Consider the following 27,172-nt stretch of genomic DNA (forward strand, 5'->3'; position numbering starts at 1 on the left):
CTTTTTTAATGAGTGAACTTTTTACTGCTTTTGTCAAGACCAGAGGTCATTAAAAATAATTTCTGATTGTTTCCTATATTTTCTAGTATAGTTTTGATATAATAGTTTACATCTCTGCTAATATATACATTAGCTGGCCTTCTAAGCCAAACATCCTGAAATACAGGCTGTCTGTTTCCCACCCTAAGTTCAATGCAGTTCAGTTCAATAAAGAAATGCGGTATTGGTGTCCTGTGGCCTGACAGCTATGACGTGCTAATGAAAAGGAGTGGCAATATGCGTTTGTAAAATCTTCCATATGTGAATACTTGTTTAAGGCAAGAACAGCCCAAAGACAATAACGGAAAAAGTCTGTGAAAAGAGAGCACTGTAAGTAGTCTTAACAGACTACTAACAGTTTGAAAACAAGTATACAGGTGTAGGGCAAGAAACCATAGAATGATTAAATGGTTTAATTTGGAATTTCCCAAAACATGAATTAAACTATATCATGAGGCAAACAGAATTTACAAAGAGTATTGATGTATTCACCAGTAAAGCTCTTCCATATCTTTCAGCAGGGATGTCTGCTTTTTTTCTGATTCTACCATAACAAACAAAGGGATAACCACTCGGTACCCTCATATTTTTGTCTTGGGAAACCTTGACCCCAATATAAATATTATAATTGTTTATTTTTAGCAAATTACAAAATGCAAAGTGAGCGAACAGAAGAAAAATTAACATCAAATCAATATTTGGTGTGACTACCCTTTGGCTTTAAACCAGCATCAATTCTTGACCAAAACTTGCACACAGCCAGGGATTTGTAGGATTGGAGTCAGGTGTATGGTTATCCAGTTATACCAAGTACGGTATCTCACAAAAGTGAGTACACCTCTCACATTTTTGTAAATATTTTATTATATCTTTTCATGTGACAACACTAAAGAAATTACACTTTGCTACAATGTAAAGTAGTGAGTGGACAGATTGTATAACAGTGTAAATTTGCTGTCTCCTCAAAATAACTCAACACACAGAAATTAATGTCTAAACCGCTGGCAACAATAATGAGTGTCTGCAAGCAACAGTGAAGCATGGTGGAGATTCCTTGCAAGTTTGGGGCCTAATTTCTGCAAATGGAGTTGAAGATTTGGTCAGGATCAATGGTGTCCTCAATGCTGAGAAATACAGGAGATACATCATGTGATACCATCAGGGAGGCGGGTGATTTGGCCCCAAATTAATTCTGCAGCAAGACAATGACCCACAAACAGAAATTTCCCACCAAATATTGATTTGATTTGGATTTCTCTTCTGTTCCTTAACTTTCCATTTTGTTAATTTATAAAAAGAAACTATTAACACTTCTTATTATTTCTGAAAACATTCTTAATTTTACAGTCTTTTTACAGAGAAAGAGAGACTCTGAGAAGGAACACTTAAACAAAATACCCCAGTAAATAGCTTACAACCCCTCATCCCTCCGATGCTAATTGCCAGTGGAATAATCAAGTACTTGGACTATAAAATAACTATAGCTCTAACCAGCATGGCTCTCCGATCCCTACTGTATTAAGTGTTTTGTAGTTTTACTTTCTGCCCTGTATAATAAAAATAATATCAACTAATAGAACTAAATCACCTTTATCGATACAAGTGTATCATACATCTATATACTACCAAAAATGGTTATCATAATAAAAGGCCACAGTATCCCAAAAGAATATACCAAAATGATTTGCATTTTTTGAAAGAGGGACAAATGACTTTTACACTAATGCATGCAAAAAAAGTTCCCATAAAAACATAAAAGAGTACTGTAAAAAAAAAAAAATACCAATAAGAAACAAAAATGCTTAAAAAAAGGTGGACTTTAACAAGTTTTGGACCGGAAGAATTAGGCCCCCTTGCGATTTGGCACTGCGTTACTTTAACGGACAATTGCGCGGTCGGGCAATGCTGTACCCAAATAAAATTGACGTCCTTTTTCTCCCACAAATAGAGATTTCTTTTGGTGATATTTGATCACCTGTGCGATTTTTATTTTTTGCGCTATAAACAAAAAAAGAGCGACAATTTTGAAAAAAAAAACAATATTTTTTACATTCTGCTATATGACATTCTCAAAAAAAAATTTAAAAATCGAATTTTTTTAACATTTTAGACCAATTTGTTTTCTGCTATATATTTTTGGTAAAAAAAAATAGCAATAAGCGTATTTTGGTTGGTTTGCGCGAAAGTTATCGCGTCTACTAACTACGGGAAAGATTTATGTCTATTTTATAATGTTTGCTATATGACATTCTCAAAAAAAAAAAATGTAAAAATCTAATTTTTTTAACATTTTAGGCCAATTTGTTTTCTGCTACATATTTTTGGTAAAAAAAATCGCAATAAGCGTATTTTGATTGGTTTGCGTGAAAGTTATCACGTCTACTAACTACGGGAAAGATTTATGTCTTTTTTATAATGTTTTTTTTTTTTTACTAGCAATGGCGGCGGGACTGCAACATTGCGGCGATCAGATCGGACCCCTAACTGACATTTTTGACACTTTTTGGGGTACCAGTGACATTACTACAGTAATCAGTGCTAAAAATATTATATTTACTGTTACTGTAATAATGCCATTGGCAAGGAAGGGGTTAATACTATGGGTGATTAAGGGGTTAAATGTAAGCCTAGGGGAGTGATTCTAAATGTGGGGGGGTTGGGCTTGTGAGATGACCATAGAGACATGCGATCCTATATAGCAGGATCTCATGGTCTCTGTGATCATCTCAGGGAGAAGGACAATCGGAGCCGCCTGACACTCGCGCCAGCTTCCCCGCTGTAATAATGAAACTGGAAGGGAATGGGGTTAACAGTATAGGTGATCAAGGGGTTAAATGTGACCCTAGGGGAGTGATTCTAACTGTATGGGGGTTGGGCTTCTGAGATGATCATAGAGACACGTGATCCTATATAGCAGGATCACATGAGCTCTGTGATCATCCCAGGGAGAAGGACGGTCGGCTGTGTTTACAACAACTGATCGTCCTTCTCTCTCAGCGGGGAACGATCGAGAGTGTCAGGTGGCAATCGGAGCCGCCTGACACACACATCGGCTTCCCCGCTGACGAGTGAGGGTGGGAGCGCGCCGGCGGGAGCGCGCCGGCGGAGGCGCACGCTCACCCCCTAGCTCCTCATAGGCAAATGACGTATGCATATGTGGTTTTGCCTGGGGGAGCCACTCTGCCGCCGTATATATACAGTATGCGGTCGGCAAGTGGTTAAAGTCAGAACACAAGGCAAAAACATTAAAATCCAAATGTTTATCATACAATATTAAAATTTCTTCCACATGATAAAATGTGTCACTGAGATACATTATACTGTATTTACCAACTCTGGACACCCAATAACTATAGATAATACGACCCTACTAAAGAATAAACATGTGTATGACAACAATTATAGGGTGCCACAGGTCTCTCAACATGCAAATGTGAAGACATTTTGTGAAAATCATTGCTTCTTCCGGACTGGTTGGGTATGTATTTCACTAAAGCTAAGAACACACAGCAGAGTAACAAATGTAATGTGGGATTACAATATTCTGTATTTGGTAATATCCCTTATCCGGATTCATAGGGTTGAATTGTGTGCATGCTCCTTATTTATCTTTTGGTCTGGATTAAAACATAGACCCTGTTACCTATATTTTTTAGGCACCACTTTCATGGGGCAGTGATTATGTTTTATATTCTGAGTATATTTTATATTCATGAGTACATTTATTTCTTATGGATCCCACCTTCAGCCTTTTTGAGTCCGTTTGGCCTTTAGCTTCTCCATTTTTCAGCCCCCTATTAACCACATTGGTAATACTGAGTACTGGCTGGTAAGCGCATGCTAGTTTTTGTCTTTGGAGATAATGGCAGTTTGGTGAGGAGATATATACTTAGGATACATCATGGTACTCCTTTTTCTTTATTTATTTATTTACGCAAGTACTGAGCCCCAGTTGAAGTATTTAAAGTGGGGTCTCGGTGTGCTTTGTGCCCTTTCCAGTTTGGCTGGTGTGTCTGCCCCCAAGACCAGTTTTAACCACTTGCCGACCACCCCACGCAGATTTACTGCTGCAGGGCGGCTTGGCTGTGCACGTGGGCTCGGCCCCGCATACATGCCGTGCCTCCGATTAGACACAGCAGGAGCCAGACCATGTGAGGAGCGGGCTCAATTGCCGCCGGCCTCTTGCGATCTTCAGGGAAACTGACAGGAGAGCCGCCTGCCTATGTAAACAAAGCAGGCGGCTCTCTTGTCACACAGGCACAGTGAGATTGTGTTTCAGCTAAGCCGAAACACTGATCTCTCTGTGCCTGTCACAGAGCCCTCCCCCCACCCACAGTTAGCAAGCACATTTAGGCTTACAGTTAACCCCTTGATCACCCCAAGTATTAACCCCTTCCCTGCCAGTGGCATTTATACAGTAACAGTGGATATTATCAAAATGTCAAAAATGTCAGTTAGGGGTCCGATCTGTCTGCCGTAATGTCGCAGTCTAAAATCTAAAAATTGCTGATTGCCGCTATTACTAATAAAAAAAAGAAAAGTCCAAAAATCTATCCCATAGTTTGTAAATGCTATAACTTTTGCGCAAACCAATTAAAATACGCTTTTTGGGATTTATTTTTACCAAAAATATGTAGCAGAACACAAATTGGCCTAAACTGATATAAAAATTTGATTTTTTTTTAAATTTATTGGGAATGTTTTATAGCAGAAAGTAAAAAATATTGTGTTTTTCTCAAAATTGTCACTCTTTTTGTGTTTATAGCGCAAAATCTAAAAACCGCAGAGGTGATCAAATACACCAAAAGAAAGCTTTATTTGTGGGGAAAAAAGGACACAAAATGTATTTGGGTACAGCATCGCAGGACTGTGCAATTGTTAGTTAAAATAACACAGTGCCAAATCGCAAAAAATGGCCTGGTCATTAAGGGGTCAAAACCTTCCGGAGCTGAAGTGGCTAAAGCTACCCATTATGTATGAACACTAGTGTCTGAATAGGCAAGCATCCTTTGAGAAATATATTGTACCATTTGAAAATGTAATGTATATACAATTTTATATGTTTTATATGTGTTTTGTTCTTCACTTTGGTGAAATATATACTCAACCAGTCCTGAAGAAGTGATGATATTCATGAAACGCGTTGACATTTGAATGAGGAGAGACTTGTGGCACACTTGTGATTGTTGTCATACACATTATTATACTTTAGTAAAGTTGTATTATCTATAATAATCGGGTGTCCCTCTCCCCTATTTCAGGCTTTGGCAATATAACATATTTCACAATAGTGACACATTTTATCATGTGGAAGAGATTTTAATATTGTACAAACACATTTGGATTTTTATGTTTTCGCCTTGTGTTGTACCTACCATATTTGGAAACATTTGTGTTTCTTATTGGTACTATAAATTTTGGGAAGTGGCACAGGTGAGGGTCCCTTTTTGGTTACTGTAAAAAAAATGTAATTTATATTACTTTGCTCTGAGCCTATCAATCAATCTATGTAAACTGCAGTGGGAGGCAAAACTCAGTTAATAGTTGAAATCCAAGCACCAAAAACCACCTGTGTTTTGCAAAATATTGTCGCCCTATACATCATCTTGGTTTTAAATATATTACATTCTAATACTCTACAGAAATATTCACAAGACTCAGAGGCCACTGTACCACTGTAGGTATAGATCTCAAGACTGAATATAGCCAAACTATGTATCACCTGGCTGCAATAAATACAGGTTTGGCCCAGTTGTTGCCTGTGTAAACATTAGAATGCAGAAGATTGGTGAACTGTGCATAACTATTGGTGACAGTGAAGGTGGATGCTGAACTCCTGGGATTTTTGCACACTTCAGAGTTTTTAGAGAACAAAGCCAAAACAAACAAACAAACAAATAAAAAAAACCATCAAACAAGCCATTCTGTGGGCAGAAACAACTTGTACCATCATTCAAATGTGTATAATACAATATTCTTAGTGATCCTGCACAAACATCACACTTCTTCACTAGGGTGAAGCAAGCTTCAAATTTCAGCAGCTTATCCAATAACAAAGTCAGAGAAATAGGCAGGTCTTGTAAGGATTTAAAACTGCTCAGCAAAACTCCTCAATTGCAGCCTAGACCCCATTTTATGGAAGGATACCAATAATAGATAGTGCCTGGCTTCAGCAGGAAACCAGCACTGTCACATATTAGATAGAGAACCATGAAGAATCATGAATTCTGCTATTAGCTGTATGTCCAAGTGACAACTGATAGGCACTATAAATAAGACCAGGAGTTAGAAAGCTTTAAAACACCTTGTCCTCCCGTTAATGCTTCATGAAAGCTTTACTCTATCAACAGTCGAAATTTCTTTTCAATTATTGTCACAGATTTACTTCTAAGCAATACTATTTATTCAAATACCTAGGTTGCATTTACACTCTACACCATAAAACATACGCATAAAACAAGGACATTATATATTTACAGAGCAACGTTGCTTTCTCAATAATTACTGTCTACAACTTTGCACTATAATGAATGTATTTTTCCAGCATATGTATGTCATTTCATTATTAAGGACAGCCACAGACAGAGCAAATTTCTTTCCTGCAACCACAGGTTGCAGGAAACAAATTAGCTTGATTCACCCAACAACACAAGCAATGTTGATGCAAGAATCCCTCCTGCTGAGCCATTGTCTATAACAGCTGCCTACAATAATTGCATGAACATTTTACATGCTGATTGATCAACTTGAATACATTTAGCCAACCCATAGATGGTTAGAAGTTCAGTCGGATCCTGCTTAATATATGGCCAGCCTAAGGCTGCAAATTGAAAAACAAAAAACACTTAATACTCCCATTAGCTGTTTTTATATTACCAGCCTTTCTCAGCTACTTACTACAAACTTTGTGGACAAAATGAGTTAACAATTTCCAAAGAAAAGCAAAGAACACAAGAGGACTGAAACACAGGAGAAGCAGTATTTGGGGACTCCCTTATTGTTAAAGGGGGCTTCACATTCTGATAAGACTCCCACCCACAGGCCCCCTACAACTACCAAGTCAGGTGTTGGGAAGAGGTCCTCATCAACATAGGGACAAAGTATCCTTCATTTTTTGGTCAGCCAGTTTGAATGAGAAGATAAGGATCTGGCATGGATTTTTGGGGGATCTCAAACTTTTCTTGTTTTTTCTCACATGGGTACCTCCATAAAATTCACATCATACCCGTAGGAATCTTGGAAAGGCCCCACACAAGTTTTTGTTTTTTGCATGGAGTTTGCAGCTCCTGAGAAGCTGCCTCGAAGAGAACCAAGGTAGGTCGTGTCATCCCTGGTAAGCAGCAATATATTAATCTTCATGTTTGAGTTAACCATTCTTGGGATAAACCATCCATTCCGTCAATTTACAAGACAGTGATTTAGCAACCTTTTTGCTCTTTCTTTGTTAGTAACAGGCAAGAACAAGCACTTTCATTCATATACACAAGGAGATTGTCCAGCTTGTTGAAAAACTCCCTTCAAGTTTGCCAATTTCTTTCTCATGCTCTAGACTTGCCACCAATGAGTTAAGATTGTGGTTCAGGGTTGACACTCAGGCAACTTGTTTGCTATCAAAAGACATTTCCACTAGTCCTCCACACAATATAGAGCTACAGCTTTGCCAGTCTTGACTGCAGTGTGGGTGCCTCATCAAAAAAAAGAAGGCTCTGACTTTGCAATGTGAAGGTTTATAGGTAGGTAAGGAACACTGCTGAGGATGTCATATTCCATGCTAAAAACTCTCTATGATCCCACCTTAAGGTCTTTGTGATTCTTGGAGAGGCAGTGAGCCAGCAATAAAGAAGTTAGAGCTCTGAGAAATCCTTTCTACAAGGTGAAGACTGATGCTATTAGGAGCAAGCAAAATATATTTTAACTGCTTTCAGTTACTGAAAATTATATCAGGCTTCTAAAAAAAATAATAACTTTAAAAATGTTTACCCAAACTGGACTTTTCCTTTAAAATAACCGATTGTTTAATAGCTTGATAATGCAATAAGAAATAAACAACAGTAATCTTCAGGGAATGCCAATAATATAAACAAGCACTACCAACATAATGAACGGCAATAGCAAAAAGGTCTATATCCATCACATCATGCAAAGATTAATGATCTGCCATAACCCATGGCACCAGTAATATAAGTTTTTAAGTCTAATTCACAGAACAAAATGGATCTACACTTTCATGATTCTATTCAACCTTCTGATATCTGTGTGTTCCTCCATTAACAGGGAATTAGAACAACCATGTGATCTCTTATTTCATTGACACTTTTGTTAGTAGCAATTAAAATGTAAAATTGAAAAATACAAAAAAATCAAGTGTCTGCATTAAACTGGTAAAAATATGAGATTGGATGGTAAATGGTACTACACAGAACTTCTTTTGTTCCTAAATAACTTTTAACATGGTTTATTTATTTAAAAGTAACTCTCATGGCTGTTTATTTTATGCTTCAGGTTGTTTGGAATTAATGGAAACTATAATAAATACATATCAACCGTTGAGCAACAACAGTTATGACATCACACAGCAGCTGTATTATGTTCTTTGCAAACCAAATCTTGGAAGCCATGGCTGTTTTAAGATGACAAAGATGTTTTAGATCTAAAATTTTAATAGTATGTATGCTAGTCAAAAACAGAATAAGATTTATAAAAAAAAAAAAAAGTGTGTTTCTGCATATAGCTTTTCCTAAAATCTAAAAAACCTGCCTAGCAGAAAACAGCATTTAGATTTAACCACTTGCCTACTGTGCACTTAAACACCCTTCCCATCCAGGCCAATTTTCAGCTTTCAGCGCTGTCACACTTTGAATGACAATTGCGCGGTCGTGCTACACTGTACCCATTTGAAATTTTTATCATTTTTTTCACACAAATAGAGCTTTCTTTTGGTGGTATTTAATCATCTCTGGGTTTTTTATTTTTTACAAAAAAAAAGAATAAAGACAGAAAATTTTGAAAAAAAAAAAAAGTTTTTCTTATTTTCTGTGAGTAAATTTTGAAAATAAATTTTTCTCCTTCACTGAAGGGCGCTGATGAGGCGGCACTGATGGGCACTGATAGGCTGCACTGATGGGCACTGATGAGGTGGCACTTATGGGCACTGATGAGGTGGCACTTATGGGCACTGATGAGGTGGCACTTATGGGCACTGATGAGGAGGTACTAATATGCCGCAATGATGAGCACTGATAGGCGGCATTGATAGGTGGCACTGATAGGCGGCACTGATAGGTGGCACTGATATGCGGCACTGATAGGCGGCACTGCTGGGCACTGAGAGGTGGCACTGCTGGGCACTGAGGTGGCACTGCTGGGCACTGAGAGGCGGCACTGGCGGGCAGCACTGATGGGCACTGAGAGGCGGCACTGATGGGCACTGGCGGATGGCACTGATGGACACTGACGGGTGGCACTGATGAGCACTGATGGGCAGAACTGATGAGCACTGATGGGCAGCACCATCAGTGCCCACACTCAGTGCCCATAGTGCTGCCAGTCAGTGCTTATCAGTGCCTAGATGAGCAGGCACTGATGGGCACTGACTGGCAGCACTATGGGCACTGATTGTGGGCATTGATGGGGGACACTGATGGAGGGCACTGTGGGCACTGATGGGGGGGCACTGTGTATGTTTTTTACCTTTTAGTAATCAGGGCACTGGTAATCAGTGCCCTGATTACATGTCTCTTTGTCCCTGGCGCTGTGCAGCTCTCCCTCCTTCCTCACACTGCAGGCTCCGTGTGAGGAAGGAGCGCCGGCGATGAGAGATGATCTCATATGTTTACATATGAGATCATCTCTCATTGGATGATCCGATCACGTGGTGAATGGCCGCTGTGATTGGCCATTCACCACGATCTGTGATCGGCTGTGTCCAAGGGACACGGCCGACACAGATTCTCCCCGCTGCGCGCTCGCGGGAGCGCGCGGGGGGCGTGTCACTGGGAGGCCGTTTTTAAACGGCCTCCCGAAAATTCGAGTCCGCGCTGCAGCCGTATATAGGCTGTAGCGCGGATGGGAACTGGTTAAAGAGTGACACCGTATTTACACATAGAAGGTTTGCAGAATGTCTTTGCAATGCAGTACAGTCTATCAACAAGGAAGTATGGCAATAGTTCCCAAAATACAAATACTTAAATTGTTCAATTATTTTGTATAAATGGATTGTAAGCAGTTGCTACGAGTGCTATACCATAATTTGTGTGTTAACAGAGTAGTGTTTATTTACTAAATGCTTTTCTTACATATGATTTAATACTTAAAGTGAACATAATTGCACCCATATTCACTTAGTGAACATAGTTTGCTACGTTGCACCATATTCACTTAGCTAAGTGAATATTAAAAATGGTAAGTGAGAATACTCTACTCTTAATAAATCAGCCCCTTTGAGCATGACTGTTTCTTCTCTGTCTGTGAAAATGCAGCAGCTAAGAGTCAATAATACCTAAAGTTTATTTTGTTTAGTTATTAGTTTAGTCAGGCCTCTTTCACACTGGCTTTTCAGGCGGACCTGATCAGATGCTTCATGCAGTTATATGGAGCAGCAGATGTCAGTGGTGACATCTCCACTGACACCCGCTGCTACCTGATCTGATCCTGTCCATGAAAACTGGACGACTTGAAACCCTGTTTTCCATCCATCAGGAGGATTGGATAAGATTGGATGAAAATGGACAGGTGGGCTCTGACAGCTCCGTCTCTGCAAAGTAAGCGGAGACAGAGTTGTCATCCGCCTGCTCAGCGGGCATCAGCGGATCGATCTCTGCTGAGCAAAACGGAGTCCGCCGGGCGCACCGCTCGTGTGAAAGGGGCCTTAAAGTGGTTGTAAAGTCAGAAGGTTTTTTTCTTTTTATCTTAATGCATCCCTGGGGGTACACAACAGGAGGGAGGGGCCAGGAGAGCAGAAGAGGGACCCAAAAAGAGGAGGATCAGGGCTGCTCTGTAGAAAACCAACTGCACAGAGCAGGTAAATATAACATGTTTGTTATTTTTACCATAAAAAAAACGCGACTTCAGTAACACTTTAAGGCCTCATTCACACTGGCACTACTGCGTTTTGCTTTTCTAAATGCAGAAGAAATGATCTGGGAAGTGTTAACAATATTCCATTTAGAAATAAATGAATGCAGGTTTCACAGTTCCTATCAGAATGAGGCCTAAAAAGTCATCTGTCAAACACAAACCCTCCCAAGTGACATTTATGTGTTATATATTCTGTTTAGTAAATGAAGTGATAGAAGATTACATAACCAGGAAACATTTTGTAATTGTTAGCTTTAGCCTTGATGATACCCCTTAGTTCTTTAGACATTCCAAAGCAATAATATGTACAGGCCAGCAATAAATGATTTATCACTTTACTGCTGATATGTGCAAGAGAACATCATGATCAGTAAGGTGTTTTTTCAACTTCTCAACTTTATTGAGTGAACACAGAAATGAGACTGATTTGCATGTGTAAACATGCCAGTAAACATTCAGGGGAAATTTAAATACTGGAATCAGATTCAGTAACAGTGAATTAAGCAAGATGTTGTACCTTTGTATCAAAAATAAAAAACGATCAAAAGGGGTTCGGATTCTTAGCAAAAACAATACCTATTGTTTTCCGTAAAGAAAACTGTTTAATGTTCCATAGCATAGGAATGAATTCTACCTCTCTTTTGCTAGACACAATTCAGATGTTCTGCTCTAGGATGAAGACAGTTATGTCCCCAAAAGCTGGTCCAAGGGATGTGAGGGTCAACAATCATCTGCTGCCTGAAGCAAACCATCTTCTCTTAATAAAACTAATAATGTATTAAATTTGTGAAGAAGAAAAAGCTGCTTAGGTTTATAGAAAGAAGTCCTGGCTTCAGGTTAGTATTAATTCATGTTCAGCTTACTATTACTCAATAAATATCAAAGTCTCCTACAAAAAAAAATAATGTTTGCTGGCTTACAAGATCAGAGCCATTGCTGAAGTCTTTATTGAATTTTGCAGTAAGCTTTAGCTGACTGAACAGGTCAAGCACCACGGCTAAGACTTTCCTTTACTCTGAAACTCATAAAGTCCACTCCAGCATGCAATGCTGCTGGCTAAGAAACTTGACTCAGCACAGGGTCAAAGACCATGACCTCAATGGAGAAAGGTCACATAGCTTTCAAACCCCAGTTCCTGAATTCCATTAACTTACATGCACTAGCTGTTCTTGTGTGTCAAACTCTCTGGAGCAGGCTTCCCAATGGCAGTTTGTCTCGTAAACTACTTCAGGCTCTTGTTTACTTTCATCTTTGTCCCCCTCCTCTTTTACCAGAGTCATTCCATCTGGCTGATCCTAGAAACAAAGTTAAAAGATGAGAATGTTAAAATAAGAAGGGGGGGAGGTGGCTGCATTTCAATAAAAGTAAAAGACAAAGCGGCCATGTTTAGCTGGAAATAAATACTGAACATTCTTACCAAATGAATCACGTGATTAAACATGCAAATACAACTTTATTTAAGGTATGATTTAAGCATAAATACATGTTTAACACACACAAGCATACACATTTACTTAACAAATACTAATCTAAAGATGTAAAAAGACCATCACCAATAAATCATTTCAAGTTATAAATACAAAACTTACAATAATAAAGTACACAGTTAAGAAGAATTTGCATTGTGTTTTATTTTTCTTCAGCTTCTGTAGTTTACTATAGTAGACTACCAGTCAAACCTCATAGCTCTAAATTATACATACACATATGAGGATTATGAAAAGATCATTAAAAAGAGAGCAAATCTATAGGCTACAAAATTTTTGCAAAACTTATAATTATTTATTTTTTTTAAAAGCCTAAAAACAAAAAGAAAAAATAATAATATTGTTTAAGGGCTGTAATCAACGGACATCCCATATTCTTGTTGTCAGCAACACAACATAAAGTAATGTTCACACCACTGCTACTTCCACCTTTATTAATGATGGTGAGCGGTGCTAAAATTCAAGTTAAATATTACTTAGCTTTGAAAATATAAATACGTATGCCAACCCATAGCAACAATTAAACGCTCATGTCAGCCATGAATTTTAAAAGATGACATTTTTGGATTTTAATACATTGACGCTGCCAGAATTGCTCTTACTGTCCCTTTATTAGACAAGAAAATAAATATAAACATTGTATTTACCTGCATGCATCCAGCAGCTGGGCTTGGTAGCTCTTCCTCAGGTTTAACCTTGGAGCGTTTATTGTGCATTGGGTCCCCTGTACTACTCACAGCTGACTCACTGGTAGGCTTGTTCTGTTTAAAAATTTAAAAAAAAAAATGTAACTTCTCTGCTGGAAATCCAATTTTTATCAGATGGGTGTGGTAAGACATCTGAGAACTTTGGTACACTCTTGTAATTTATTATACCATTTTATTTGAGAAGTTGAAGCCTGTTAAATGTCGGGGGTGATATACTAAAGAAGAATTGAATTAGGGCAATTGAAAGGTATAAACAAGAATAAACTCTGGAGGAGCCTCCTGACCCTGGACGCACACCAGAGAGAGATACATTGTGAAATCACCAAAAATACACATTGACCTATATTCATCTGTGAAGACTTAGTGACGGTTCACACTACGTCGCTCCGAGCAAGGCCCTCTGATTCCTCCTGTATTGAATTGTATTGTAACTGTACTGTTTGTCCTAGCACTGTAAAGCGCTGGGCAAAAGCTGTGAGGGATGGGAGAAGGGAGAAGAGCTGCGGCAGATGGGCAAAGCGCTGGGTTGAGAGAAGACTCAGGTAAACGCTTAAGGGGGGGACTGGTGGGAGCTACTTTTGAAAGGTTTTCTACCTTGAACACAGTGATTGCATTAAGGTTAAAAAAAAAACTTTTACCTTTACAACAACTTTAATTGCCTCTGAGCCAAAAGTATCCAGTGCATCAATGGTCAGATATACATTTTCGGTAGCACAGTGGCTTAGTAGTTAGCACTTCTGCTTTACAGCACTGGTGTGCCAGTTTGAATCCCGGTCAAGACAAAGTCTGCATGGAGTTTTCATGATCTCCCTGTTCCTGCATAGGTTTCCTCCAACATTCCAAACATATGCTATTAGGTTAATTGGCTGCTGTTTAGCCCTAGTATTTATATGGAACTAAGACAGGGACATTATATGGTAAGCTCCTTTATGCCAGAGACTGATGTGAGAGTACAGTATGTACATTTTTGGTACTATATGAACAATTGTACTAAATAAGGCACCACAACTGGAAAAATCAACCACTTGTCTGACTGGATTATTTAGAGCTCCTGTTTTTTTTTTTTCTTTATTAAATTTCAAAGAGAAAAAAAAAAAAATGAAAATACAAAACAGAGCCTAATGGGCATACCCAGGCTCAATGACCATGTAAGACCCCGCAGTGCACCCACACCTGCGCCAGCCCCCACTTCTACATGTGGTGCATTCCTATCTGCTTAGTTCTTCCCTTATTCTTTCTCCTCTTATTCAGAGCCAAAGGTACAGAAGTTCGCCTTCCTTCTCTTTCCTCTCCTCCCCCATGTCCTATTAGGCTATTTCCATCTTTTCATTTTATTAAGCATCATTGACCCCAGTAGACCTGTAACGATTATAGCCCGGAAATGGAAGAGAGGGAAGAGAACGAGAGTAAAACTAATAGCCTATGGGCATGCTCAGCTCAAAACTTTCTTAAAAAGACCATATTACATAAAATGTAACCACGTGCAGCGCGACTTCGGCGTGACTTGCACGGACTTCATAAAGTGAATGTCTATGCAAGTCGCCTCCAGGTCGCCCCGAAGTAGTACAGGACCCTTTTTTTAAGTCAGAGCGACTTGTGTCGCTCCTATTAGAACGGCTTCTGTACCGCACAATGGGAGCGCGACGGACCGCTACTTGTCAGGCTGACAAGACGCGGTCCAAGTCGGACTAGTGTGAATGCGGTCTAAAGATCTAGTAAGCTTTATCTCAATTAATGCTGGAGGCGATTTCACTCACTGGTCCATACAGATTAAAAATGATTGTTTTTGGGAAAGATAGATAGGTGCTGCCACATTTGACATGTTGATACTAAGGTTGTGTTTCAGACTAATGAGGTGTGGTTTGACCGCACCTCAGGTGAAGTGCAGCTTACCCGTGTGTTTGGAGCTGGTTAGCTGTGCTTTCCCATAGAGTTATATTGTGTCTTGGGTGTTTGGTCCATTTTCTGAAAATGCACCAAAGATACAGCATTCAGGAGTTTTGGTGCACTTTCAGAAGGTGCACCAAAACCGCAGGCATACAATATAACTCTTTGAGAAAGCACAACTAAACCACACCAAAAGCGCAGGTAAGCTGAGCTGCACCCACAGTGCAGTGAAATCGCACTGCCTCATTCTGAAAGCAGCCTAAAGTGAAACACTCAATCATCTGCACATAATCTGGTGTGTATTTTTTTTTCTTTCCGTATTAAAAAAATACTGTATGTATTATTAGATATCATTACTTATTTTTACCCCTTACAGCCAGAAGAATTGTTGTTTTCTATAGATAAATAAATTGGTGATTGTTACAAATACAGCTAACAAGCAGGGATGATCAAATTACACAAGCAGCTGATTGACTGGGAGGCGGGACATACCCCCTTCTCTTCACTTAGCAGAAAAAGGACACATTTAATTAGTTGGTTTTTCTTTACTTCGACCATGGGTGGAAAGAAAGAAAATCGCTTGCTTTCCCCAGTAACACAGTCAGTCAGTTTGCCTCCCACAAAGCTATTGTATTCTGCCAGTGGGGGGGGTGAGGGCATGGAGAGCCTTACTGCTCAGCAGAACACAATGAATATTGCTAGCGGCTATAGCCGCCTGCAGTAATTGCATGCCAAGAATTGATGCATTGACTTCAGTACAACCTATCTGCCCATGGATAGATTGAATCTCAGCCAGTCCCTGCTATGACCGGCGTTAGAGCCTGCCAAGTATGTAGTGTTGGGCTTTCTCATTAGAATATGTATGATCTGCTAACTCAATCTCATATATGCACCCAGTCCTAAATAAAATAAAATATTGAAATAAAAAGTAACCACCTTGTTTAGTAAAATATACTGTATGTTGATATTACTTCCATTACATAATAGCTTTAATTCTGACACAATGGTACCCAATTAATAGTGTTCAATATGCATGTAAAAATAAAACAAAATTAAATCTTATTCATTATACAGTAATAACAAATCATTAATATAAATCTCCCCATTTCCTGACTTTATTGCTGCACAGAGAGTCCTGAAACAGAAGTAACAAAACACTGCAGTGATAATTCATGAATTAGGAAGCACTTAAAAAAGAAAGCAACCCTAGTGGCCACAGTGTCATGAAAACTTTTATCAATGACAATAACTTTACATTTAAATAAACCTAACCAATAATATAATCCAATTTAAAATATTAACCGATGGAGGATATTTTCTGGAAATATGCATTTATATTTATATAACTGATAATCTGTGTTCAAATCTATAATATATACATGTCTAAAACTGCAAATGCAAGCCAATCTGTTACAGTCAGCATTTCCAATTGGCCATAAGAAATGCTGGAAGATATGTTACAATGACTGATAGATACTATTGTATTACATATAGATAAGTGACTTGTGTGTTCTGTTTTTCATTACTAGGGGAGACAAAAGGAGGCAGCAGACCTGAACTGACAGTTAATTAGGAGCCCAGTAGAATCACATGTTATTATATTTATGTGCATAATGCTAGATGTACATGACATGGGGAAACATACCAAACAAAAAGAAAACAGATTACAAAGAGTAAGACAAATGATATATGTGTGCATAATGCGTGCTCTACATAACTCTGAACAATCTATCCTTGCGCTTTGAAATTGTAGCCTGGGTTGGACAGGTAAAATAACATAATGATACATAAGTGCAAATCACAATTTCATATTCCAAAAAAAAAAAATCTATCAATTAGTAATGATAAACAAATCCTTTATCAGCTTTGTTTTAACCAGATTTAACTGAAATGTAAAAAAAAAGGTATGCTTTGTTTTAACTTTATGTGATTGATGCATTTGATAATAGGGTAATTGACTAAGACGTACACTGTACAGTACTGTGATAATTTGAATAATGTTATTTACATTTTTAACTACTTAAATTAATGTTTTATTTATATTTTTCACTATGTATACTTTTTTTTTTATTACAAATAAACAATGAATACATGGCAAAGAATTCCCAGAACACTATGGCTTAGCTAAAGACACAGCACAACAGACAATGCCTGCCCTTAGGCCTGCTTGGTTTTATTGAAACCTCAGCCGCAGCTGAGAAATGAACCAGTCCTCTGTATACAACAGCTCAGAGCTCTGTATAAACAGCAATTAGCAGCAATAGCAATTATGGGTGAGAAGAGGAGAGTGACAGAGATAGATAATATGAAAAAGGAGCACAAAGCTCCTCCTACTAGCGGAATAGAGGACTACATAAGATTCTAACTACCTAACTGGCCTTGATGGAGCTTGTACAGCGTTACATGTCTTTCTTAGGTAGAAAAAGCACCTTTGTACAAGATAAGGGCCAAGAAAGGCTGTAATCTGCACCAGGCTGCCCATTAGCTAATGTGGGCAAGTTAGCCTACACTGTAGTCATCTAAATAAACAGGCACACTACAGGATGTGTACACTAGACTAGACCCATACAGTTCAGGCAGCTAGAAAAAAAACTGTTACCAAGTACAAACACATACTGATCATTAGTACCATCATTATTTTTTATAAGGATGCACTTATCATTTAAGGCATGGCAATTGCACATACTGCTATTACTTTGGTGTCAAAGTTTTACTGCTTTACCTGCTCAGACAAGATGCCATTTAACCTGCTTTGAATGTTGCTAAGATCTCACCTGTGTAACTTCTGTTGGACCCACGCTGACTTGGACAGGGTTTAAAACACTGGGAATGCCGGGATTAGTTCTCTGAGTTGGAAACGTAGGTGCAGGATGAATAAGTGGGGGGCTGTGTCCAAATGCTGATCCTATGCTGTGTTGCCGATTTATAATATGCTGATGCATCTGCTGTAAGGACACAGGCGTAGGTGGGTATGTAAAACTCAAGGCCGGGCTATAAATAAAGAAATGTATAAAAAAAAAACAGCATTATTATGAAAAGAACTGGCATATTAATACATGAAGTACATTAAATCTATTCTATACTTGCAGTAGGAACCACTTTATTATATATAATGTTAAATGCTTTATGACTTTATATACTGAAGATGACTAGCTCTATCCAGCTTGGTGGATCATTTGAAAACATAGCTAGATGTGTTTTTAAATGCACAAAATATAACTGGATATAAACATGTATAGGTAATAAATATGTAGATTGTTGATCCAATGAGTATCTGATTGCCCTATAAGGAGAGTCCAATTGCCTTAGAGGGGATCAGAAAGGTTTTCCATCTTGCAGCAAATCAAACCATGCTTTATAGGCATTTCCTGCAGGTTTGTGGTTCTAAATCTATACACAGAGATTTTTTTTTTAACCAGAGATGTGAATGTGGATGCAGGGATCTCTCCCGCAGCCCTTCTGTATTCTGACAGTAGGGACTTTCCCCCACCCCCATCAGTGCAGAAGCCACTGCAAATGCTGATCAAATTCTGGTTTTCCAGCAGGTCCGTTCGACAGAAGCTGGCCGTCAGACCGGCTTCTGTTTAACAGACAGTGGTACACGCAGAGTGAAACTCAGCCAGTTTCTGCTGAATCGTCTGATTTTTGGCCTTTGTATACCAGCTTTAAAGATGCAGGTTTTACATTTTTGTCATTTCGTTGAACTTGATGGATGTGTCTTTTCTTGAATAGACTAACTATGAAAGGCACAAATGGAAGTTTTAGAAATGTTCAATATGTATGACTAACCAGTGTGTTCATAATAATTTTAAAACACCTAATCCAGCTATTATTAATAATCTGACTACTAGCGAAGGCAATTAAAAGTAAAACTTTAGCTCATTGCCAATTAATGTAATATATGGAAAGCAAAAAATATTTCTAAATAGTCACTCAAAAGAAGAACATACCCAGCCTCCATGGTTCACACTTTGGTCTTACAGTGCTGGTTCATTCTCCAGCAGAGTATGCTCTTCCTATATTAACATACATTACCACTCAAAGTTTTAATTGTAACTAACAGCAAAACGTTTTCTGAGTTTTAGAGGGTGGAGAGGGATTTTATTGCTGTCTTTGTCCCCGTTCAGGAGATTCACCCTCTCTGTTTACGTGTTTACCGTTATCATCAAGAATGAAAGTAAAAGTAAATTGCAAATTTTGGGTTGCCATCAGAAAACTAATAGAGGAGAAATCTTCCAATGGGGACACTAGTTCTGGTGATCCTGGTGACACACTGGGATTCCTTCACTTTGAAGGGATTTTCTCCCTTTTCCTGTTTTGGCTTTGGGTCAGGAAGTGAAGAGAAATCTCCACAATGGCAAACCAAATGAAAAAACAAAAGTTTTGCCTTTAGTTACACTTTAAACATTTTGATAAACTACTGCCCAATGTGGTCCCAATGTGTCTGACTATGCAAGCGTGTATGATAGGGAGATTATGATACTGCAGGGGTTTTCTGCAGTAGTCCTGCAAAATATGTGACTTCAACATAACTATACAGTGCCTTGAAAAAGTATTCATACACCTTGAAATTTTCCAAATTTTGTCATGTATTTTATTGGAATTTTATGTGATAGACCAACACAAAGTGGACATAATTGTGAAGTGGAAAGAAAATGATGAATGTTTTTCAAAAATTTTTACAAATAAATATCTGTAAAGTGTGGCGTGCATTTGTATTCAGCCCCCTTTACTCCGATACCCCTAACAAAAATCTAGTGGAACTAATTGCCTTCAGGAGTTACCTAATAAGTAAATTGAATCCACCTGTGTGTAATGAAATCTCAGTATAAATACAGCCAGACAGGTCGGGCATAAAGTTGTGGAAAAGTTTAAAGTGAGGGACACAGCAAACGTGGATGATGAGACCAAAATGTAACTTTTTAGCCTAAAAGCAAAACGCTATGTGTGGTGGAAAACTAACACTGCATATCCCTGTGAACACAACATCCCCATGGTGAAACATGGTGATGGCAGCATTATGTTGTGGGGATGCTTTTCTTCAGCAGGGACAGGAAAGCTGGTTAGAGTTGATGGGAAGATTGATGGAGCCAAATAAGGGGCAATCATAGAAAAAAACCTGTTAAAGTCTGATAAGACTTGAAACTGGGGAGGAGGTTCCAGTAGGACGACTCTAAACATACACCCAGAGCTACAATAGAATGGTTTAGATCAAAGCTTACTCATGTGTTAGAATGGCTCAGTCAAAGTCCAGACCTAAATCAATTGAGAATCTGTGGCAACACTTGAAAATTGCTGTTCACAGATGCTCTCCATCCAATCTGACAGAGCTTGAGCTATTTTGCAAAGAAGAATGAGCAAAAATTTCACCCTCTAGATGTGCAAAACTAGTAGAGACATTCCCAAAAAACTTTCAGCTGTAATTGCAGTGAAAGGTGGTTCTACAAAGTATTGACTCGGGGGGCTGAATACAAATGCATGCCACACTTTTCAGATATTTATTTGTAAAAAATTTTGAAAACCATTTATCATTTTCCTTCCACTTCACAATTATGTGCCACTTTGCATTGGTCTATCACATAAAATCCCAATAAATTACATTTACGTTTTTTGGTTGTGAAATGACAAAATGTGGAAAATTTCAAAGGGTATGAATACTTTTTCAAGGCACTGTAAATAATGGAATTTATTTTTTTTTTTAATTAAAGCCCAACTTTAGGCAACCAGAATTATCCATTGCAGTGGATCTGTGCCTGAACTGCAAGAGTTTATTGCTTGTTTATGTCTAAGGGAACAATAAAAGAAGATTTACTTACTCGATCCTCAGCTCCTCCCCACTGCTAGACCAGTCTCTGCATGGTCTTTTCCCCCATACTCCAGTGGTTTAGCGTCCTGACATCATCAAAACCAAAGCCCTGCATTGGATGTTTTGATGCTGAGGGGCCATCCACTGTCAGAGCGTGGGGGAGCACCATCTGTCGGGGGAGGCGATGAACAAGTACAAGTGTTTCTCCTCTCCTAGATAAAATGAGCAATTAACCCTTGCAGTGCGGCTTTAATGTGGATTATTTACAAAAGGAGTAAAAACTGTTTATTTAGCGTAATAAATAAAGTGAAGCTGAGTTCAGGTAGAATACCAAAAAAAAAAGAGAAAAAAAAAAGGATTTATACACTCTAATCATCCAATCATAACCAAAATAAAAATATTCAGGTTTTTTTTTCTACTTACTTTGCGGTTTGGTACTCTTATTAAATACAGCTTATGTCTTATTTAATACATTAAGTGTACATTTGATGAGTGAACGGTCCTTTAGTGAACCCCAAAACATTATATTCTATACATTAAATAAATACAACTGATATATATATACATATTATATATATATATGTATGTATATATATATATATATATATATATATATATATATATATATATATATATATGTATTTCATGAGTCATCTTGTCTAAGAAAAGATTTATTTATTTGGAGAAAAGGAATCTCCTGCACACATTTACTATTCACATTAGGAAGAAGTGAAATCAATTGGTAAATGTGTTTTGTGAGCATTGCTTGTCATATCAGTCATTTTTTTTTCCTCAAACGATGGAAAGTGTGCTCACCTAAAAAAGAATTTCTGTCAGTGCTTTTTTGCACTGAAATCTACTGCAAGACTGCTGATCAATGTTTCAGTGAAGGGATATTCCGATGGGAGATCTCGTCTCTCTCTTTCAGTTTAACATCATTAAATGTCTATTAAAGCCCATTATGCATGCTAATACCTGTCATCACTTCATTAGTCCTCTGTGTTTCTCAGTCTACAGTTCAATTCTGGAGAAAATTATATTACAGTATAAAGACTTCACTCTGCAAGTAGGCAATGCCAAACCACACTTTATGTGCTCTTTTCAAATATATTGTTCTCAGTTGTATACTTCAATAGCAAACAAGATAAGGAATAAAACATTTAATCTACATTCTCTTCTTGATTTTTTATATTCTTTCTAAACAGGCTCTCATTAATAGGCTTTAATTTACATATAATGTGACAAATGCCTTTTTATAATTATATATATTATTCTATGGGGCGCTTACAGCATACTTGTATATACTACACACCAAAAACACTTTTATGTTATTAAATATATGTGATGTAAGAACTCTTGTGCCATAAAATAAAGCTATCTGACCTTCAGTTACTATCGTTCACATAAAATACAAATAAACTTTGTATATTAGCATTTTTAAGTTAGGCACCATATTTCTCAAGTCCAGGAGCTTTGAGCATAAACTAGATCTGCACATGAATGAAACTAAAAAAGGAAGCTAGCACACCCAAACGTGATTTTTCAATCCCAAAAGATGAGGGCCACATTTGGCGTTTTTGTAATTGCTATGTATCCCATGGACCCCAGCACTGGTAGTGGGAGCGTTGACCAGAAACAGGTAATAGCAGTGATCTATCGGTTTCTCGTGCTGTAGCATGTTTTCAGTCACCAACCATTCCAGTGACATATCACCACTCTCTGACCATTTTCCTCTAGTATGTCTTCAGTTCTCTCTAGTATTACAATATAAGCAGCCGGAAAGAGGAATGTCAGGGGAAGCAGCTGAGCCCCCCCCCCCCCCCTCCTATACCGTGTAAATTTCCAATCATTGGTATGGTCTGAATACCCATTCAAGCATGATAAGTGAAGGAAAAAAAAACCCCAGAACTTTTGCATGCACTGCATTGCTGAATAATTAAAGTTAATGTAGTTTCACCCTATTCACTAATGCCAGTAAACTGTTACATTGGATTGTGAAAATGCCCTAGTCCATTAGTGAATCAGATCCATTGATTTTGACCTACCTCAAAGTTACCTGTTAAAATTGCTTTAATGTATCTATTTGTCAGGACTCATTCAACCACGCACAAATTGGATTGCACAGCAGTTTGACCCCATTTAAGGGTTGCTTACCTACTGGTATCTCTGTGTTACATCCCATATCACCTAACTCTGTACTTGAATAGCTGAATAAAGGAGATGTAATTTAGAAATTAAATGGCATTTCTATGTGTCTGCAGATTAGCAGCCCATTTAATGAAGAATTAATGTAACTTACTTTAAGTCATATTAGGTGAAAACACGCATATCTATAATTTAGAGCAAATTAACTCATTAGGGCAAATAATTCCTGATAATGTACATTATTTTGACTTTTGTTATTAAATGTAGTCTAAAATAGGACTTATTCAAAGTAATTATAAGTAATCATTCTCATAGTGATTTCAGCAACATTACCATTTAGGACAAGAATATACTTATACGTACCCTCAGAGAATGTTAGCTGCATAAGATGAGAGTTTTTTTTTTTTTTCTTTTTTTCTGCACTGTGCTACTTTATTTTATAATGCAAAGCCCAAACATGGGGAAACAGTAATTGTTCTCTGCAAGAGTCAGTAGGAAATCAGTAATAATATTCCGTTATTACAAGCCCATAGTCCCTGCCAGTGTTCCTGAAAGGAGCTATGAATGATTACAGCCTGACTTTGCTAAGGTAACCACTGCGGATGATTGATAGGGCATTAATCAAAAGATGCATATCAGCTTCAGAATTTGTTCACAAGCTCCCTTCTAATAGCTGATTTCATGTTCACTGACTTCTATGCCAGTTTGTTCAATTTATTCTTCAATGTACAGTACAAACCATTCATCAGAGAGCACAATGATTTAATGCTCCCTCTTCCTTTCAGTGAACATATATTACGAAGTGTAACTACCCTGTTCTGTTCATTAAAACGCAGAAAAACAATGTCATACATGGCTGTGAAAGACTGGCCTGTACTTATTGAGGACAAATGTGCAACAAAGAAAAATAGTTGTTAAGACAGCACAGATTAATATTTATTTCAGACACATTTTATTTTCTCAGCCTAAAACTATTTTCCCCAAAATATACCATTTATTGCAATGCCTTTTATTAAATTTCCCAATAATTTCCAACTTTGTAATTTGTAACAATACCTCTGCCTTGTGCCATTATTTACAGTTTAGTTATCTAAGCAATTATGTGACACCGACAGCTAAAACAGACAGGCAACAAAAAATAGCAATAAACTAAGAAGTATTAAATATTCTTTACCTAATAATATACCTATAAATAACATATTGTTCTATTAAGTAGAGGATAAACATATTTAATGCCATTTGTTGCCATTGAATAATCTCTTTAGCGTAAAAAAAATGGAAAAGAAGGAGAAGTAGAGCAGCAAATGATTCAGAGGCAAAGGATGACAGCTGTTTGTTGAGAACAATCGATCATGAACATGACTGACCACATACAAAATACTTTTACTATTCATATAATAAGCATTGATATAAGCTACTTTTGAATAATCTCCAGTAGGTAGAATTGCAGTGTTTACTATAACTCTACCGCCCAACATTTTATGCATCTTCTCTACCTTGTTCATATCTCTCTCTCAAAATCGTTTTTCTCCTGCCTTTAATTCTTATTCAATTTGTAAACGTAATAAGTCAAACATAAATCATTCGGAGACTGGGGAAACCCCAAAATATATAATTTAATACAGAGCGAGGATATTATGTCATTCAAAATAAGGTGGCTCCTTAATCATGTTTAACTGTGGGCTAATAAAGAATCCAATATCCTTATCAAACTGAACCCTAAGTTGTTAGTGATTGCAGTGCACAAGGTAGCTAATATTCCCACTGCAGACTCCTTGAAATGTATTCTACTTTGGAAGTTTGGAGAACATGTGGTCTCTGTTCCCGCTCAGATACCCCAACCACTGCACTCTCACTGCCCTTACATTATTTGGAACATTTCATATCTGACCTAAAAGTACACTTTCGGGCACAATTGTTGTACACTATACATACAAATGTAAGTATTAAACACTTCTGAGTTGTGGCCGGAAAGTATCACCTACTACTGACAGACCGATTAACGCATACCCAAATGTCTTATTTATAACAACACAAGCCTGCTACCTGCACCTCCATTACTAATCCTAAAATATGCCCTTTACTGAATAACCCTAAGAAATATAACAAAAGCATCTTGCTCTTTTACAGTACCTTAATGGGTATCTCTACTTTTTTAAAACCAACATTATAAGAAATGTAAGAAGGAATTAGGCAAATGCTGGACAGATGCATTTGCATTCGCTCCAACCTAAAGGGATTGTAAAGGTAGAAGGTTTTTTTTTTTTATCTTAATGCATTCTATGCATTAGGATAAAAAAACCTTCTGTGTGCAGCAGCTCCCCTCACACTTACCTGAGCCCCATCTCTATCCAGCGATGTTGCAGGAGTGTCTCAGCTGCCTGGGTTTCCCCTCCTCATTGGCTAAGACAGCAGTGCGGCACGATTGGCTCCCACTGCTGTCAATCAAAATCAGTCAGCCAATCAGGAAAGAGATGGGGCTGGGCCAGGTCGCGGCTCAGTGTCTAAGTGTTACTCGGCTTTGGTGCAGTGATTTCCATTCATTTCAATGACAAAACTGCACCAAAGTTGCAGCATGCAGGACTTTTCAAAATGCACTGCACCTGTAATGCAGTGGTGTGAAAAGTCCCATAGGATTTAAAGGAAAACATTTTTCTTGCGTTTTCTTCAAAAGACCCTTCGATATCACCACTACATCATCGATGCAGAACATCTCTTAAAAATCATTTTACTTCTTATATTTTTGTATATGTAAATCGCTGAGATCATACTGGATCAAGCTGCTGGGGTGCAACTCTTTGTTGAATTATGCATTTTTTTTTTTTTTTTTAGCAATTTTAGCCCTATTCAGGCCAAGTATTTACTTCTAGTGGCCAAACTGAATATTGCATGATTGTGGAGGTCTACTACTTCTTCTCGGAGATAGTACAAGATCTTAACAATAATGACTTATCAAACAAATGCTAGCATATTAGAATAACTCTTACAAAAGATTCTAGGTTCCATGACCAGTATTGGTACAACACTTTCAATTTGTTAATGGGTAGAAGAGGTTTATATTTTATTGGTTAGCAAGTATATTTATATTCTTTCCCCAGTTCTATATTTCCTCATACAGCTCCTTACCGACATAACAAGACATATCAATGCTGATAACTTCAATTATGCTACCATTGCTACATAAAATGCCCACATGTGTACTAGCACGTTCATAGTACTTGGTTTGCATTTTCTTATCTCTGGCAAGCAAAAAGAAAACAGCCAAAAAGTAATAGGATGATAACTGGTACTGGATGTATGCTAGACCTGCGTGCTAACCAGCGTCATTGGTAAGACCACATTTAAAAGAACTTTCTTTTACTTTTGCTGGCCTTGTGAAAGCCTTATGTGCTTGGTTGACTACCATTTATTGTGTGATCTAGGTGGGGCTGTGTCTCCTACAGGGGCTAGATTGGGGCTCCATCTGTATCCTTGCTCCCACAGGGACACAATACTGTACATTATATGACTAGGAGACTTGCCTGAGCACTGGTCTCCACATACAGGTATGTGATGTATTTTTGTATATCCCTTTGTTTCTGAACTTTATGTCGTATTATTTGTGGGCCTAGGATTGGTATTCCCATAATTCCCCTCATGAGCGATATGACATTCATTCATATATTCTTTGAGAATAGGGTGAACACTGGATTGTACTTAATCTGATGAGGGCGCTCTTACTGATATTGCTGCCAGCTAGTCCCTTGTATCTGGTTTCTTCTCTCTGGGATGTTCTTTTTGCCCCTTGTGTGTGTGTGTGTGTGTCTGTCTGTGTGTGTCTGTCTGTGTGTGTGTGTCTGTTTGTGTGTGTGTGTGGGGGGGGGGAGGTCCATCGCTCTCCATTATTTGATTCCTATGCTTGCGTGGATTCCCAGCGCAAATTTGTCATTTTTGTCATTCTTTCTATCCATTTTTGAAACCAATTGTGTATGTTATATTCTCATATATACTTGTATTTGAATATATATTATAAATTCAGAGATATC

At 37.9% G+C, this 27,172-nt stretch overlaps 1 protein-coding gene across 1 annotated transcript in view; it reads right to left on the minus strand.

Moving 5' to 3' along the window:
• GLI3 (GLI family zinc finger 3) overlaps window positions 1-27,172 on the minus strand; it is a 287,150-nt gene that overhangs the window by 47,102 nt on the left and 212,876 nt on the right. The window contains exons 7-9 of the mRNA XM_082258596.1: window positions 17,971-18,187; window positions 13,250-13,363; window positions 12,270-12,410 (exon numbers count right to left, since the gene is read on the minus strand). Of these exons, the coding sequence (XP_082114722.1) occupies window positions 12,270-12,410; window positions 13,250-13,363; window positions 17,971-18,187 (472 nt within the window). The remainder of the gene's footprint in view (window positions 1-12,269; window positions 12,411-13,249; window positions 13,364-17,970; window positions 18,188-27,172) is intronic.

Source organism: Pelophylax lessonae, assembly GCF_965119305.1.
Source record: "Pelophylax lessonae genome assembly, chromosome: 5".
Lineage (NCBI taxonomy): Eukaryota > Metazoa > Chordata > Amphibia > Anura > Ranidae > Pelophylax > Pelophylax lessonae.